Raw genomic sequence first — 18,162 nt, forward strand, 5'->3', positions numbered from 1 at the left:
CCTTGGCCCTCCAAGTCCGCGCCAACCAGCTAGTACACTAGTTCTATCCTACACTCTCGGGACAATTTGCAGAAGCCAATTCATTGACAAGCCCACACATCTTTGGAATGTGGGAGGAAACTTGAGCACCTGGAGAAAACCCATGTCGTCACAAAGAGAATATGCGAACTCAGTACAGAGCGCATGAGTGGGCAGGGTCAAACGTGGGTCTGTGGCGCTGAAGTGTAGCAACTCTACTGCTGCGCCACTGTGTCACCCAGTGATAGGACAGAATTGTAAACTCCAATCATTCTCCTCTTATCCAAGTCAGCATTAAGGAAGTGAAGTCACTTCCAAGGGTATTTCCAAAAAAAAATTGTTTTATCTTGGGTGGTTTTGCCTTTAATAACCACACAATTACTCTTTCTCATTTGGAGGGCTCAAAAGACTCTCAAACTAACAGGGCCAATATGGATGTTCCAGGAGATTCTTTTTCATTTTTATAATGGTAATGATTTCCTCTTATTGAAGTCTGCGCTATTAATGTTAACGTGGTTTGTGATTGGGGAAGAAGAATGTGGCTTAAATCAATTGAAGGCACCAACATTTTCAATTTTGTTTTTCAGACGCATGAATGTGGCAGTCTGTCGTTGGTAGTATCAACTCGTTGCCATGACAACAGGTGACTGCTGTCATCTCCCTGGATCTCTCTGTGATTGTACCGCTGCCTTTTCCAAGACGGTAGCACCAGCTGATGCTGGTCGGCCTCCGTACATCACGCAAGTGACAGCAAAAAATGGCCGTCTCCTGTCGACTGTCGTGAAGCCCCTCGGTACACAAAGGTAAGTGATAGTGAGCCGCCAGTAAATGGGAGCGTATTTCTGTTTGTTCTCGCCATTTCAAGGCATGACAGAAGCAGCATTATCGATATCATCGGCATTGTCCTTTCCTGCCTGGAACTTCTTTCTTTGCAGTTTACATTAATACAGTATGTCTGCTGAGATTTTATGGCAAACCAGCAATAACTGTGCTATAAAAACAAAGCATGCTGGAAACTCTCAGCAGGTCAGGCAGTGTCTGTGGAAGGGAAAAGTAGAGTTAAGTTTCAAATTGAAGATCCTTCTTTGGAACCGAATCTGAAGAAGGGTCTTGACCCGAAACTTCACCTATTCCTTTTCTCCAGAGATGCGTCTGGCCCGCTGAGTTACTCCAGGTTTTTGTGTCTATCTTCAATAGAAAAAAAAAAGAGTTAGCTTTCCAGTTACAACTAGAAAGCTAGTTGTAACAACTGGAAAACTAGTTGTGACTCATTCCAAAATTACTTCCATTGAGAAAATGGGATGAGAGTAAGCCACCAGGCCCCTTAAGCCTCCCCCACATTCAATCTGGTAACAGTTGATAATGTTGGTTTCCAGTCCTTACAGAGAAGGTGGAAGGATTGATAAGATAACAGAAATGTCTACTACAGGGGCAGGATAGGTTTGGTGTTGGGAAGGGTTGTTAAGGGGAAATTAGAGAATGACAAAAAATAAATTGCGTTGCCAATGAAGAGGGGGGAAAAATTGAGCCAATATCACACACAGATGAAAAGTGGCTATTTCTGACATAGACAGAGAAAGCAAATTTTTGGAAAATGACAACATTCAAGGTTGAATCCTGAAGGGTGCATTGTTCCCAGGCAGAAGATGGGATACCATTCCTCGAGCTTGCATCGGGCCTCGTTATAACAGTATCAGTTGGACACAGATAGATAGAACACGAGTGGGCTGGAGAATTAAAGTGGCCACCCAGCTGCATATGGTTTATTTGATGTAGAGGAGATCACATTGCAATGACCAAATGTCGTGCACTGGAATGGTGGAATAACCAATGGATTGTTGTTTTACCTGACAAGACTTTGAGTGTACCTGAATGGTGGGAATGGAGGAAGTGAAGGAACAGGCGTTTTCTCTACCGTGGTTGCATAGGAAAATGCAGTTGGATATGAAGTGATTGATGAGGATGATAATATACCAAAGAGTGGCAACAGGGACAGTTCCTTTAAAATGCCAAAAGAGGCCAGGAGGGGAAGATGTGGCTAGTGGGAGAACCTTTGTTGGAACTGACATATTACAAAGGATGATCTGTTGAATACAGAAGATGGTGAGAACAGTGGGTGAAAGAGGACAGGCAGGAAATAGATAAGATAAGGTCAATGCCTCCGTGCACAATGGCTGAGGGGAAGCTATGTTTGGGGGAAAAAAGACATTACAGAGGCCCCTTGTGGAAAGCCTCATTGTTGGATCAAATACAATGGAGAGAATGGAATGGAGTCCTTACAGAAGACACGTTTTTTCTTCTAACTCAAGCAAGACCAAACTTTGTGTGTTAAGACCAAAATTATCATTCCAATTAAAGCGCTGGACAGGCACTGGCTCAGTCTCCATCAGGTGCATTTTATAGCTGGCTAGTAGGAGGTGTTTAGTATTCAACTGCATCATTTATTTTATGAAGATGTCATGAATTTCTTTTGGCTTGTACAAACGCTGCAGCTCATATTGAACTCTGAATGGAGTGGGGATCAAACGTTCACACTCAAATTTATCAGCTGTATTCCTTTATAATTAAAAGTGTAACAGGCGGCACAGTGGCGCAGCGATAAAGTTTTGCTGCCAGAGTCCTGAGTTTGATCCTGACAAATGGGTGCTGTCTGTACGGAGTTTGTACGTTCTCCCCGTGACCGCGTGGGTTTTCTCTGGGATCTCTGATTTCCTCCCACGCTCCAAAGACGTACAGGTTAGCAGGCTAATTGGCTAGTGTGTAGGATAATAATAATAATAAAAATTTTATTAAGCAGACTCATGGTCCATTAGAATACACATACAGTACACAGTATATACATATAAAATTAAATTAAATTAGAAAAGGCAACAATACCAATGTTTCCACATAGGTGACAGGTATCTCACGGCACTGAAACCAGGATTTACCAGCAGCACAATGATGGAATTCTGAGAACCATTCAATCGGCATATAAATTTAAACATGAGATTCCTCAACAGGGCATGAAACGTATTGACTCCTGCACTACAAAACAGTTCACTTGCACTGCACCACCTTGGCTTTCTAAGCAATATGCGCATGCAGTCATTATAGGCAACCTTAAGTTTATGGATGCTTGACTTATTAAACTTTATCCACAAAGGAGCAGTGTAAAGAGGAGTACAGTACGCTCTAAACAGGTTTATCTTGACATTTCCTGAGCACCAGTGGAATTTCCTAACCAACATGTTAGCTTGTGCATACAACATGCGGCGCTGTCTATACATGTCCTCATCATCAGACATTTGATCTGTGATGACATGTCCCAGATACTTAGCTTTACAGCAGACAGATAGAACCTGCCCTGACAGGTAAAATGATGGGAAGACTAGATCTTTGTCCCCTTTTACTTTACAAATCATGACAACGCTTTTTTGCATTGTATTTCACGTCAAATTGGACACCATACTCAGAGCATATATTCAACATCTGCTGAAACCCAGCACTGCTAGGAGAAAAAACCGCCAGATCATCGGCATACATAAGATGGTTTACCAGGGTGTTACCAATCATACATCCTGTTTTACAGCCTCTAAGCTGGTCAGATAAATCATTCATGTACACATTAAAGAGGGCTGGTGAAAGTAGCCCCCCCTGGCGAACCCCATTACCAACACCAAATGGTACAGAGACTGCATTACCCCATTTGACCTGCATGCTCTGGTTGGCGTACCAATATGCCAGGACCCTAATTATACTGTTAGGCACTCCTCTTTGACTCAGTTTTTGGAACAGCTTATGATGGTTGACTCGATCAAAAGCTTTAGAGGCATCAATAAAACCAATTAACACAGAGGAATTCTGCCTTCTGTACATTTCAACCATTTCCTTCAGGGCATAGATACATAAATCAGTACCATGCTTAGCCTTGAAGCCAAACTGGTTGTCTGTAGTACCCAAATAAAAACATAATCTATCTAATAAAATTCTTTCCAGGACTTTGGATAACACACTGGCTAGAGCAATCGGTCTGTAATTATCCAAGCTCCCCACTTTGCCCGCTTTGTCCTTGATGACAGGCACCAGAGTAACGGACAACATGGAGTCCGGTAACAGACCATGATTCATAAGGCCAGTAAAACAGATTGCAAGAAGGGCAGCAACCCTCGGGCTTGCAAGTTTGAGGTGCTCTGCAGTGATCTGATCTAAGCCGCTAGCTTTGTTATCAGCTAGCTGTGTGATTGCTTGATAGACCTTATTGGCTGTGATTCCCACTTTGTCACTGTTGGCAATGTTGCCCACTTTGTAGGGATCACTTTTAATACAATTGAATAGCTCAGAGTACAATTGAAGGAGCTCCTGAGACTCCTTCTATGGTACATGGTAACGATGTACTGCCTCTGTTCAGAGCTCTCACCTCCTTCCAGAAGCCAGTAACATCGTTACCAAGGAGCTTATCAGCCATAGAGTCTGCTCTCATTAATTGTTCGTGTTTGCTGATATAACGAACTGCATATTTATACCGAGCATTACTAAGCTTTTTGTGATCCAGGACAGGCCCCTCTCTGGGCCTACCTGCCAGGACCCAAGCCTTAAAGGCATCCTTAGCTTCAGCATGATGAGCAGCCACATGTTTATTCCACCCTGGCTTAATGCTGTGTCTTTTATCAGAGTGAGTAAAGCATGGCCTACTAGCTTCATACACAGCACCCACAATAAAATTATACATAGCACAGAGGATAGTGTTAATGTATGGGGTGATCACTGGTTGGTGCGGACTCGGTGGGCCCAAGGGCCTGTTTTCATGCTGTATCTCTAAAGGCCCGCTCAGATGTTAAGTCCATGCCCCCACGGGGGCTCAAAGTTAGTCCCAGGCAAGACCTCCAGCTCCGTGATGTTAGGCCGCAGAGCCACCGGAGATGCGATCCAGAAAGCAATCGCATCTCCGGCAAGGTAAGAGATTGAAAAAAGGTTTCCCCCGACCCCCTCCCCCACCCCCACATAAAACAAACCAAAGAACATTTATACACACTTTTAAAACTTACCAAAAATTTAAAAAAGAGTTTGAAAGGTACAGACAGACTGTAGGTGAGGCAGCCATTGTGCGGCGCCCCCTGGTGGTGGGGGCCTATACACCTGCACGTCCTTGGAGTGTGGGAGGAAACCGGAGCACCCGGAGAAAGCCCATGTGGTCACGGGGAGAATGTACAACAGACAGCACCCCTAGTCAGGATCAAACATGGGTCTCTGGTGCTGTAAGGCAGCAACTCTACCGCTGCACCACCCTTGCTTAACTCTTTAGTACGTTACTGCCATTTGTGCCTTAGAAGACAAATGGCCTTCATAAAAAGCATGCAATACAGCACGTCTTAGTGAAATGTACCTGTTTACTTTCAGTGATGGACCAATTTGCCGGATATGTCATGAGGGCAACAACCTGGAAGGTTTACTGTCACCTTGTGGTTGCACGGGAACGCTCGGGGCCGTTCACAAAACCTGCCTGGAACGGTGGCTTTCATCTTCCAATACCAGTTACTGTGAACTGTGCCAGACTGAGTTTCTGATTGAGCGTAAGCCTCGACCTTTGAGGGAGGTAGGTGTGGGAAAATGATGATGTGATGCATTATAGTATCAGCATTTCAAATGTTTTTATTGCTGATTTTACTGTGGATTCAAATTTGATTGTACATTACATTTTTGAGAGGTTTTATGAAGCATATCAGACTTTAAAGGACTAAATAAAAATAATGGTAGCAGGCAGGGCAGTGGTTTAACACTTTCCCCACTCATTAAACCCGATTAGCAAGGTCACACTTTAGAGGTGATGATTTAATTATCTTGTTTGGATGGAAACTATATCATCGTACCACAACCAAAGAGCAGTGCTTAACTACTATCTACCTCTTTGGTGACCGTCGGACTATCCTTGATTGGACTTTGCTGGCTTTACCTTGCACTAAACGTTATTCCTTTATCATGTATCTTCTGTACACTGTAAATGGCTCGATTGTTATCATGTATTGTCTTTCTATTGACTGGATAGCACGCAACACGAGCTTTTCACTGTACCGCAGTACACATGACAATAAACTAAAAGAGAAAGGACCAATGTATAGTCTAGAGGAATACTAATTTTACTCCAACAATACTACTTGAGGTGGATTTTTTAAAATAAGTCCACAACACCAATCTGTAGGCTTTACATTTAAATAAAATGGTGCAAGGGTATTTCATGGGCAAGTGGAAATTCTATCGTTTATCTCCTCCTTACATGGTCTAAACCACTGAACTTCAATTACTCAGTCCTCTTGAAATGCATGTCTTCAGATATGTGGCTATGATGCTCATTTTAAAAGGAATCGTGTTGATTGAAAGCAGACAGCTATAGGTAATAGAGGTTGTCAGATATTACAAAGAAGGCTTCTTCAGCTTTTTACCTGTGGCAAAATCATTAACTCATAAACAACAGATTTATGTTTTTCTTTCGGAATGCCGATTGAAGCTTTCCTTCAATCACCCTAATTATTACCCAAGAACTTTTTTTATTAAAAAAAAATGCTTTTGCTGTCAGTAATGACTGAAGAGGTGTGAATCTGTGGAATTCTCTGCCACAGAAAGAAGTGGGGACCAATTCACTGGATGTTTTCAAGAGAGAGTTAGATTTAGCTCTGAGGGCTAAAGGGATATGGGGAGAAAGCAGGAACGGGGTACTGATTTTGGATGATCAGTCATGATCATATTGAATGGCGGTGCTGGCTCGAAGGGCTGAATGGCCTACTCGTGCACCTATTTTCTATGTTTCTGTGAAAGTTGCCTAACAAACCAAGAATGTTGTATGTGACTTGGGTTTGCCCATATTTAATAGGTGATGATTTTCTTGTGTTTTTCAGTGGCTGAGAGATCCAGGTCCAAGGAATGAGAAGAGGACATTATTTTGTGACATGATTTGCTTTCTGTTCATCACTCCTTTGGCAGCAATCTCTGGCTGGCTCTGCTTGCGAGGGGCACAGGATCATCTACAATTCAACAGCCGCCTAGAGGCAGTTGGCCTTATTGCACTCACTGTGGCACTTTTTACCATCTATGTCCTGTGGACACTGGTAAGCAGGAGTTGGATAAGGTGAAACGTTACTGCATCATTCCATAGTAGCTTGCTTCATTTCATCCGCTTTAATCCTTAGATTCCTGCCAGGTTAAAGGAAATAATTTCTCCCTTTCTCAGCTTTGCGTGTTTATGCTAAATACTCAGTCGTACAATGATTCTGAAGTATCATTCATAAACTATCATTCATTCATTATTTTAATATCTTTCTTACGGAACTAAACATCCATTTTTGTTTATATTTTTAAAAGTCTGTTTTCCTTCCCCATGTAACACATTTTGGTGAGTGAATCAACAGGAAATCTTTTTAAAAAAAGAATAAATTCCAGTTGCAAGAAATTCAGCATTTCAAAATGCACCTATAAAATACCAAATGGTTGGACAAAATATAAGACTCTTTTAGAGCCATCGAGTTGTACAGCACAGAAATGGGCCAATTCGTCCAAGTTGACCGTGATGCCTATCTATGCTAAATCTTTTTCCTGCATTTGACCCGTATCCCTATACTAATGCCCATGTTACCTTTCCGATACTCCAATGAGGATAAACCCAGCCTATCTGTTGCTGCTTGTAATTCCAGGTACCATTCAAGAGAGAGCTAGATAGAGCTCTTAAGGATAGCGGAGTCAGGGGGTATGGGGAGAAGGCAGGAACGGGGTACTGATTGAGAATGATCAGCCATGATCACATTGAATGGTGGTGCTGGCTCGAAGGGCCGAATGGCCTACTCCTGCACCTATTGTCCATTGAATCTATTTTGCACTTTTTCTAATGCTACCACTTACTTCCTGTGTGGGAGGAAACGGCAGATATTGGTTTACACCGAAGATAGACACAAAATGCCAGGGTAACTCAGCAGGACAGGCAGCATCTCTGGATAGAAGGAATGGGTGACGTTTTGGGTCGAGACCCTTCTTCAGACTGAGTCTGAAGAAGGGTCTCGACCCAAAACATCATCCATTCCTTCTATCCAGTCATCCTTCCTGTAGTGTGGTAACCAGAACTGTACACAATACTCCCAAGTGCAGTCAGACTAATGTTTTATGCAACTGTAAAAATGACATCCTGACTCTTATGCTCAGTATCTTGGCCCACAAGGACAACCATGCCAAATGCTCTCTTCACTACGCTGTCCATCTGTATCGCCATTTTCAGAGGGCTTTGAGCTTGCATCCCAAGTTCCCTCTGTATACCAAGACTCCTGAAGTACCAGCTGTTTACTATAGTTGTCCTGTTCGTATTTGACGTTCCAAAGTGCATAACCTGACAAGTGACACCTGTCACAACTCTGCCCAACTTTCCAACAGATCTATCTACCTCTGCACCCTTTAACAGATGCCTTTGCTGTCTGTCACTCTTACCAATTTTTATGTCATCAACTGAGTTAGTAAGTAGCGTACCTACATTCTCATCCAAGTTGTGTATATGTATGATAAACACCAATGATCCCAGCACTGATCCCTGTGGTGCACTGTTGGTTACAGAATCCAGTTAGAAAAAAACACCCTTGACCACGACCCTCTACCTCTTAGATTGATTGAAAGATACTGTATGGAAATGGGCCCTTCAGCCCACCAAGTCCAGGGTGACCATCGATCACCCGTTCACGCTAGTTCTATGTTATCTCGTGTTCGCATCCACTTCCTACCCACTTACAACTTAAAAATGCCAATTAATCTACAAACCCGCCTATCTCCCAACCAAAGATAGACACAAAGTGCTGGAGTAACTCGGCGAGCCAGGCAGCATCTCTGGAGAAAAAAGGCAGGTGGCATTTCAGGTCAGAACCCTTCTTCAGACTGCTTCAGACCAGTCTGAAGAAAGGTTCTGCATCAAAACCTCACCCATCCTTTTTTCTCCAGAGATGCTGCCAGACCCGCTAAGTTACTCCAGCACTTTGTGTCTATCTTCGGTATAAAGCAGCATCAGCAGTTCCTTCCCACACACATCATCTCCCAGCCAATTTTGGTTCCAATTTGTTAAAACATCCTCCATTCTATCTGTCCTACATTGCTTTCAAATAGCTTTAATTGCTGGAATCTGTGTTGCTGTGATCACATGCGGATCTTGAAGTTTTGAAGTTGCTTAGCGAATTGTGTTGCCTCTTCTTGGCAATCAGCAGAAAACCATTTTGTGATTTTGCTCCACCATAGCCCCTGGCACAGCTGCTGCTGGGATTTCATTCCATCTCCAGTGCCTCTCTATCCAAAGCGTTCTGTGGTCATTTATCTCTGAATGATCTGATAGAATGCTGGGAAATATGCTCGAAGAAATATGAAAATCAAGATGACACCGTGTTTTCAAATTGGGGTCTGCTGCAAAGTAAAAATAACAAAGCAGCACCAGTCACTGAGAAATGGGTAATAAAAAGAACCGAGCAGTAGTAGACACGGTTCAACGAGCAATTTATATCTTGAATCTGCTTTACTTTTCAGTAAGTTTACTTTGAAAATCAAGCTTGGGTCACCACTTCAAGCCTAATCAGCGATTTTAATTTTAGTATTCTTTTAACCTAGTTTTTGGGGAGGGGAAAAAATATATAGTTGCTATAGTGAGGATTAATGGCATGATCCTTTCTGAATTCTATGAGAATTCTATAAATTAAATGCGAATTCTAAATTGCTGAGGTGACTCTTTAGAGCAAGGTGCATATTTAATGAGACTCATAAAATACATTGACAGACACGGACTGATAAGTGCTGAAAATACTCGGTGGATCAGGCAGCACCTGTAGAAAAGTAGTGAAAGGTCATTGACCTGAAATGTTAGCTCTGCTTTTCATCCACAGATGCTGCCTGACCAGGAAAGAATCTCCAACATTTTATTCTTATTTTAGATTTCCTGCATCTCTAATTTCTTTTTGTATGTTCACTTAATGGATCTAGATCAGCACAGACAAACTTAGAAGTGCATCCTTTGATGGATTGATCCAAACTAAAAATATAATCATAAAATTAATCGGGTTAATCTTGTGGACAATCACGGATATAACCATTGTCTGAGCACCATTTCTAAATATCTGGTTTGCACTAATAATACAAATCAGAAGCGTCTGCAAAGAAAGTGCAGGCTACAGAAAGTAGCGGAGCAAGAGAGGGAAACAAAAGCGATATTTGTAAGATTGATACATGTTGATTTTTGTCCAAAGGTTTCATTCCGCTATCATTGCCAGCTCTACTCAGAATGGCGAAGGACAAACCAAAAAGTCCAACTGGTGACTGCAGACCATAGGAATATCACTCAACACACTCTCCTCTCTTCAAAGCTTGTGAGGAAAGATTCCAGTGAAACAATTGTGTGAATTCACCAACACAACGAATCATAAAATCCACACGTCCTTGAAATGTGCTTTTTAACTCCAGCAAGGAATGACAGAACAACAATTTAGACGAACACATGCAAGAGGCTAATTTAATTTGCGACACTCTCAGGAGCCAGTATATATGCAGCCAACATCTAAATGCAAACCCAATGAAGAGTAGGGTTCAGAAACTTTATCTCTACTCAATTGGACAGTAATTATTTTCCCATTGTAAGGTTGAAATTTATGGAATGGAACAGTTGAAGTTTGAAATGCGACAATCAATTGTTGGAACATGTATAAAAATGACTTGAGGTTAAAATGTGTTGATCTGCATTTGTTATGAACTAGAGGCAGCATAAGATGTGCCCTCATCATTGCACAGGAACCAGTTATTGGGTCTGTCAGCACTAACCTGCATGGGTCTGGAGATCTTTATTTCTTGTGAAAATTGTTTATAAATAAAACGACAAAGCAGAGATCCAATCTCTGGAGGAAATTGTCCCGCTGAGTTACCTCCAGCATTTTGTGATCGAGCCCCCTGGAGGAAATTGGGAAAGTTAAATGCAGATGCAAAGGTGAATTATACGTATTTGAAATTTCCATATTTAAATAAAATGCAAAGTGAAGTGTTCTTTTACTTGTACACAGGATCGAATGCTTATCTTGTGCATCAGTGAGTTGTGTAGAACTGATATCACAGATTTGGTGCATAATAACACTAAAATGGCATTGGATTTTGGGAAGCTTTTTTTTTGTTTGGTTAAATGACACTATTGAACACCCAAAAATCTGCATGTTTTAAAAAATCACGTTTTGTGATGCATTTAGTAACACTGCAGTCAGCTTCCTATGCTCTTGGCCACAGTGCATAATCAGAAAAGCTCACTTAATGGTATAACTTTTGAGGTTAACTTTGCAATATTCAAGCAGAATAATGTTTTCCTAATGGGAGTAGAGGAAGTAAAGCAGTTCATAGTGGATAATTGGACCTACGGTACTCATGAATGGCCTCAAGGGAGGAAGGTGTGCAAGACAGTTGTTCAAGACACACTTTTTGTATAATAGAAAATGTGAACATTGGGTTACAAATTAATTTTATTTGGCTTGGGTTTTGGTACAGAATGAGTTAGGGAACGAATAGATTTCACCCGCTGATTTTTCTTTCTGTTTCGTGGATGAACTACAGGGCTTTTTACTGCTTTTTATATTGAAACCGGGCCATAATCGTGTCTTCTGCATCTTCCATTATGTTCTTCCATAATGGTGAGTCAGATGGCGAAAGAACACTATATAGTTTATGAATGATTACTACAGAGGCTTGTCTTAAAAAGTCAACAAACATACCACTTATTATTTTTAATGTGGGTTTTTTCATAGAATATTTGATGTACATTTTGAATATTTTAGTGCAATTCCAAAATTATCTAAAGTTTAAATGTGTTTAGGGAGACTGAAAAATATTAATTTAGTTTAACATTTGTCATTTATTCTCTCTTCGATCTCAGATCTGAACTTGATGGCAGCGTACTAATAAACCCTATTAGTTTATGCACAGCTCCATAACACAGTTGACCCTTCCAATACAGGGGGGTGGGATAAGGTTATGAACATTCCTAGCAAAGAGGCTGTATCACAATATTCCGATACCTGAATCCGTGATGACTGCGCATGCATCAAAAATGAATCCCAAACTTTTGGGAAGCGAGTTGTAAATTCTGTAAGGTCGAATTTCCACAACGTGAATGAGCGAAACATGAGAGTCACCTGTATTCTGTGTATCCCATTTCATGTTTGTCCCTGTGTTTGTGAATTGTCTGTATTTAGAGCAAGTTCACATATAGAAAGGTAAACTATAATTCGGCCCAGCATAAAACACAGTCTATATGAGTTGGTGAACCCTCATTATAGAGCCCACATCCCACCCCCCAGTTATCTTAGCCAACCTGGTGATCGCCCTCCCTAAAATATTAAGTATATGCATTTATGAACCTATCAGCTTAAAGCACTTGCACAAGGGAAAGTATTAAATAAGAGGAAGTGTTAAAGAAGAGAAAAAACTATCAGTGCTGTTGAAAATGCACTTTCAGGTTTTTAGCATTATGGTCTTGCTACATTTCTAAAATGTAATCTTGTAACCTATCCAAAACACAAGCCTGATTTTATTTTAATGCAAGTTGGCAAATTATGAATTGTTCCTGTGGTTCCTGTGTTTTGAGAGTTTATGATAGAATGTAATGTGGGCCTACAAAAAAAAACTTTTTTGATTTGGAACTTCTGTTTGTGCACCTATTTATAGCTTCAGAAAATTTAAATAGGTCTTCTCATATTCTTTGGCTATCCTAAACCACTTCACAGCCACAACCATTGGGTTATTTTTTTGTGGCAGAGATTTACCACTCTTATTATCAAAGTGAATGGGCAATTTTTCTCAACGGGATGTATAAACAGAAATTTGGGGGGAAAAAGACAAGCATTTAGGTGGAATAGAAAAGAAAGTATTGGCTAAAAAATTGTGACTGCTACCCGTTTCTTTAAGATGTGTACCAGAACCGATAGTTAAAGTCTTGGTTTATTTTATCATCTAAGCAACAGCACCACTGACTGTATTACATCCAGTCAGTATTGCATTGGAAGTGGCAGACTAGAATGTAGATTCAAGTCAGGGGTTAGGGAGGGGTGGGGAATACTTCGCCATTTAAACTTGACTCTTGAGTTGAGATGTAGCACCTGACTCAAACAAATATTTCCGTAAGAGAATTTCGCAATCTTCTGCTTTTTCGAACGGATCCTTTTAATTTGAACTAATTTAGTATATGAATAAAATCAAGTTATCAACTTTGGAAAAAGAACTAATCCATGATTTTGTTATGTGTCCGAATTTGAAGTGTTGGTAGAAACCTGCCCTGTTGAATGAAATATCAACCGTGAAAGATGCAGTGGTGTGCAGCAGCCTTTTCTCCAGTCATGTACAGAATCCTAGCATTGTAATCTGGTGATGGGTTTATTTTGAACATTTCAGGCTTGAAAAGCTGTTGTTTTTGCCTGCTGGCTCAAGGAATTTTGCTGACTTGTAACGTGACTATCTTGTTGTAGGTACTCTATTTATAAGCATCTGACTGAGTTTGGACTTTGTTTTAAACTGGAGAATTAACTTGAGTTTATTTTTATTTTCACATGTTGCATTACCTGTTGATACACTTGCCACCTTGCGTTTTGATTTGCTTTAATTCCCTTTTCTCTCAGTAATTGCTATGAAGTGATCAAACATGTTTTATTTCACAGTTTTTATAAAATTGCATCCATATGTGCCAGAGATGGAAAAAGGTTTTTTAATTAATGCAGAAAATTGCAAAATATGACCATGTAGGTCCCCATTGAATCTTCTAATTGTTAACCCTAAAAGTGGAAAGGAATTTTGTTTCAGATGCAGTTTATTTACATTTGATCTGCACTTTTAAAAAATAGTTAATCCCTGTCCAAAGCCAGTTTGCAAAATATATATTTGCATGAATCACTGTTCTTGTTCCCTTTCTTATTAATAGAATTAACAAATGAATTAAGTTTAATTTTGTATTGTGTTTGGAGGTGTAGTGAGTTAGATGGTCTGACTTAATATAACTGGTTGAAAGTGAAGTTGGCAGAAATGTAAGAACTATAACGGTATGGGGAAATTAAGGTGAAAATGATGAATAATTTCCTGCCATGATACTAGGAAAATAAGCAGCAATAGGCCACCTTTAGAAAGGTGGCCAGTGATGACATACCAAGAAGGAAGGGGTCTCAATTAAGGTTCCTCCTCCTGATCAGTATGTCCTGACTACTGTTGATGAATGCACATTTATTGATATCGCATGTAAAAAAGAATGAGCTTTTTTACAGTGCAAGAGATGGGCTTTTTTTCAACAAGATAATCCCATATTTACTTTATGAATGATAGCTGTGTGACATAGCATCAGAGATTGGCCACCAAGCTTGGAGCCCTTACCCCAGCCAGGTTTAGCCGCAGGAGAGTTGGGGAGAGTTTAATTTTCCATTGTTTAAATACTAACCCTTGAAGAAACTGATCTATTTTGATCAATTATCAAGAATTTCAAAAATATAATAACAATGACCAAAGTGGCTTTGTGGCAAACATCACTTTCAAAATTGTAGAAATCTGGTTGAGATGTGGTCACAGTAGTTGCACAAAGTTTCGGTTGTTTGATTTGAGAAACAGTTGTTAAAGCTAAAGTACAGTTTCTTTGTGAGAATGGAACAGAACTCTAATTTTACAGAAAAAAATAACCATTTTACTTTTAAGATCCTCCTTATCTAATATCTTTTTGATTATTTATTCAAAGTTTTAAAGCTTAATTGATGCACAGATGTTTATGCCAGTATTTTTTAAACTACATTTATCCCCAGAACCCTGGTCATTATACTGTTAAATGGGTAATATTAGTGCAGACAGTTCCATTCGCTCTTTCTCGATTACTTCCATTTATTGATTGGTTATCAATCCAAAAAAAATTGCCGCTCTCGATCTTGGTATAATTCTTTATTTTGATGTGTCAATTTACCTCTCTAATCTGTTAATATTCAGACTCATTGGAGGAAGGTCTGGATTTAATTTTATGAATTTTATAATGCACTGTAAAGTGATACATTTTGTGAACTTGGCTATTGGAATATTTCTTAAAACTAGAAATTTCCAAGGACTAGAATAGGAGATGTAACGTGTTTACAACAATTATATATACTTTTGTTAAAATAATTCTACATTATCGAGAGCAAGATTATAAACACAGATTAATGGAGCCATGTGCTATTTTGGCATCTTTGGATTTTAAATTAATTCTATTATGTACACCTAATTGATTTATCTGTGCCATTTTTCTTATTTCTTAGTATCCCAGAAAATAGGATTGATTTCTAAAAGGACTCGGTCGGCATCTGGCTGAACCATGTGGACCAAGAATTTTAGGTCCCACCACTTGCTGAATCATTTATGCGAAATTAAGAACTGCCAATACCTGAAATAAAAACAGAAATTGCTAGGAACACTCAGCAGAACTGGCCAAGGGTTATCGACCTAAAACGCTTTTCTTTCCACAGATGCTGCCTGACTGCTTCTAACATTGCTGTTTTTGTTATAGGCTTCTAGCGTCCCTGCTTTTTAAGTCTCAATGTCTAAATTGAAAAAGAGCAGTTACTGAGTTTCTTGCTTCTTAACACTGTCCCTGCTGGTGTTGCACAAGTATAAACATTGTCTGGCTCAGTTCTGTAATGATCAAACAATGGGCTAAAAGCCACTGTAGGGCTCTTGTGTCTAATAAATAATGGCTAATTGAATAAAATGTGGGAAGAACATTATACAAACAGAAAGTTAAATCACAGAGAAATAATTGAAGTATGAGGTGAAATTTTTAATACGATCTTTTACCTTTAAAGCTCCTTTGAATTTGCACAAAGAGAAGAAATCATTAGCAAGAATCTCTCATTGGGGAGTTGTTTGTATTTTAGCCCAAACGCTATGATGCACTGAATTTTAATTCCAATACAAAGTTTTGGTCATTGATCTTTGAAAAAAAAAAGTCCCGCTTACATTAATCTACGATGTATCAAACTAGTTCTCTTCTATAATGTATGTATCATTTTGATGTATCAAAATAGTACCTGTCATATTTTAGGAAACCGAAGGCATTTTAAAATTCAGTACTTAGGTGGGCTTTTGTTAGTTCCGTTGTATGAGGACAAGACTGGCAATTGGAGGGTGCCTAAAAATCCTCCCTAAACCTGAAGTGTTTTATGGGGACACTCTAAAATTACTTGAACAGAATACAGCTCTTGTGTGTACTGATTTAGTGTTGGATAACATTTTGTCTTTGTGGGAGTAAATTCCAGTTAAGGATTGAAACTGTTCAGTAATTGTTTCTCCTCTTTGGACCATCTCTTGAAAAAGTTGAAAAACAGCTTACTATAATAACACTTTAACTTATGCAAAAGTGGTTCATCCATTTATTTCAAGATGTTTGATTTTGAGTTATGTTTTTGAAAAGACTGTACCAAGCTCTTTACTGAAAGGATTTTTTGCATGGAAATGGTTGAGGTTTTCAACACCTCATCAATAGTAAAGTTCCTGTGGTTTTTTTGTCCAAATGGTAGTTAATTGCTCTATACATTGTTAATGTCATTATTCTTTGAATGTATAATGTTTAACTATCTCGTTTGGAGTTGCTTTATATTGTAAATATATATCCAGTCATTGTATTCTCTTTATCACAATTATTATATACCTTTGGCTGATTTGTCTTCATTCCATTTTATAAATAAGATACTTGTACTCGCAATTCAATTTAGAACCTTGAATAAACCTTATCCAGACACCATTCTGTTGTTGAGTTTCTTCTTACTGTAACTTTGTTAAAATGTAAACATATATAAAATTTATGTATTTTGTTATTAAAGCTGCACAAACATATATAAAGTACACAACAAAGTCCTGTAAACCAAAAGTGTTTTTTTTTTAGATTTAGATTTTTTAGATTTAAAGATGCAGCGCGGAAACAGGCCCTTCGGCCCACCGAGTCCGCGCCGCCCAGTGATCCCCGCACACTAACACTATCCTACACACACTAGGGACAATTTTTACATTTACCCAGTCAATTAACCTACATACCTGTACGTCTTTGGAGTGTGGGAGGAAACCGAAGATCTCAGAGAAAACCCATGCAGGTCACGGGGAGAACGTACAAACTCCGTACAGACGGCGCCCGTAGTCAGGATCAAACCTGAGTCTCCGGCGCTGCATTCGCTGTAAGGCAGCAACTCTACCGCTGCGCCACTGTGCCGCAAATTTTAAACTTGCCATGCATTGTTGCCAGCTCGATCAATAGTTGGAATGCTGGATATTCCTCTGAGGTAACCGAATTAGAATTGGGGGTGAAAGTAATTCTCCTGATTTGTTCTGTCTCCGCCTGGATAGAGTACACACGGCGACTAACTGGCAAACATTTTGCTGGATAGACACAAAGTCTCTCAGGCCCTTGGCAGGTCAGGCTCTTAATCAGTCCCAACCTGAAACGTCACCCAGCCTTTTTCTCCAGACATGCTGCCAGACCCGCTGAGTTACTCTTGGACTTCGCATCTATCTCTGGCATAAACCTGCATCTGCAGTTCCTCGTTTCTAAAAAAAGATATTGTTGGGTTTGGCACTGACTCCTGTTTACTTGGCCTGTCTGGAAGTGCATTTGTAAACAGCCCATTTGGTTCACATGTCAGAGAGCAAACATTCTGTGGGGGGGAAACACAAAGTACTGATGGGACTCAGCTGGTCAGGCAGCACCTGTGGACGGAATGGACAGGTGACATTTTGGGTCCATCATTTTTGTTGAACAGAATAGACAGATTAATTGGGTGGTAATCGCCAAATTGGATTTGTCCTTTTTTATTAGAGAGGGCACACCTGGGAAGTTTTCCATATTGTCAGGTAGATTGTAACAATATTGGAGAAACATGGTTTGCAGCACACAATGCTCTGGCGTGCAAGTCTTCAATAATGATGCCAGAATGTTCCCTGGGCCCAGAGGCTTTGCAGTATCCACTGTTCTCATCTACTTCTTTATCACGGAGTGAATCAAATTGGCTGAAGACTGGCTTGTTTGAAAGTGAGATCTCTGGATGAACACTGGTAGAAATGCCTCTTTTTTTTTTCCGCACTTGCCTGCTGAGCTCCAATCATTGTTCATGGTTTTGTTCTCTCGGTACTCTTTAACCA

General features: G+C 40.0%; 1 protein-coding gene across 1 annotated transcript in view; it reads left to right on the top strand.

Annotated features, from left to right (window-relative positions):
• The window catches only part of marchf2 (membrane-associated ring finger (C3HC4) 2), a 36,658-nt gene extending 19,901 nt beyond the window's left edge, over positions 1-16,757 (top strand). The window contains exons 3-6 of the mRNA XM_078424082.1: positions 606-821; positions 5,398-5,593; positions 6,891-7,100; positions 10,251-16,757. Of these exons, the coding sequence (XP_078280208.1) occupies positions 652-821; positions 5,398-5,593; positions 6,891-7,100; positions 10,251-10,403 (729 nt within the window). The 5' untranslated portion in view covers positions 606-651 and the 3' untranslated portion in view covers positions 10,404-16,757. The remainder of the gene's footprint in view (positions 1-605; positions 822-5,397; positions 5,594-6,890; positions 7,101-10,250) is intronic.
• The last annotated feature ends 1,405 nt before the right edge of the window (positions 16,758-18,162 follow it).

This window comes from Rhinoraja longicauda, chromosome 28 (assembly GCF_053455715.1).
Source record: "Rhinoraja longicauda isolate Sanriku21f chromosome 28, sRhiLon1.1, whole genome shotgun sequence".
NCBI lineage: Eukaryota > Metazoa > Chordata > Chondrichthyes > Rajiformes > Arhynchobatidae > Rhinoraja > Rhinoraja longicauda.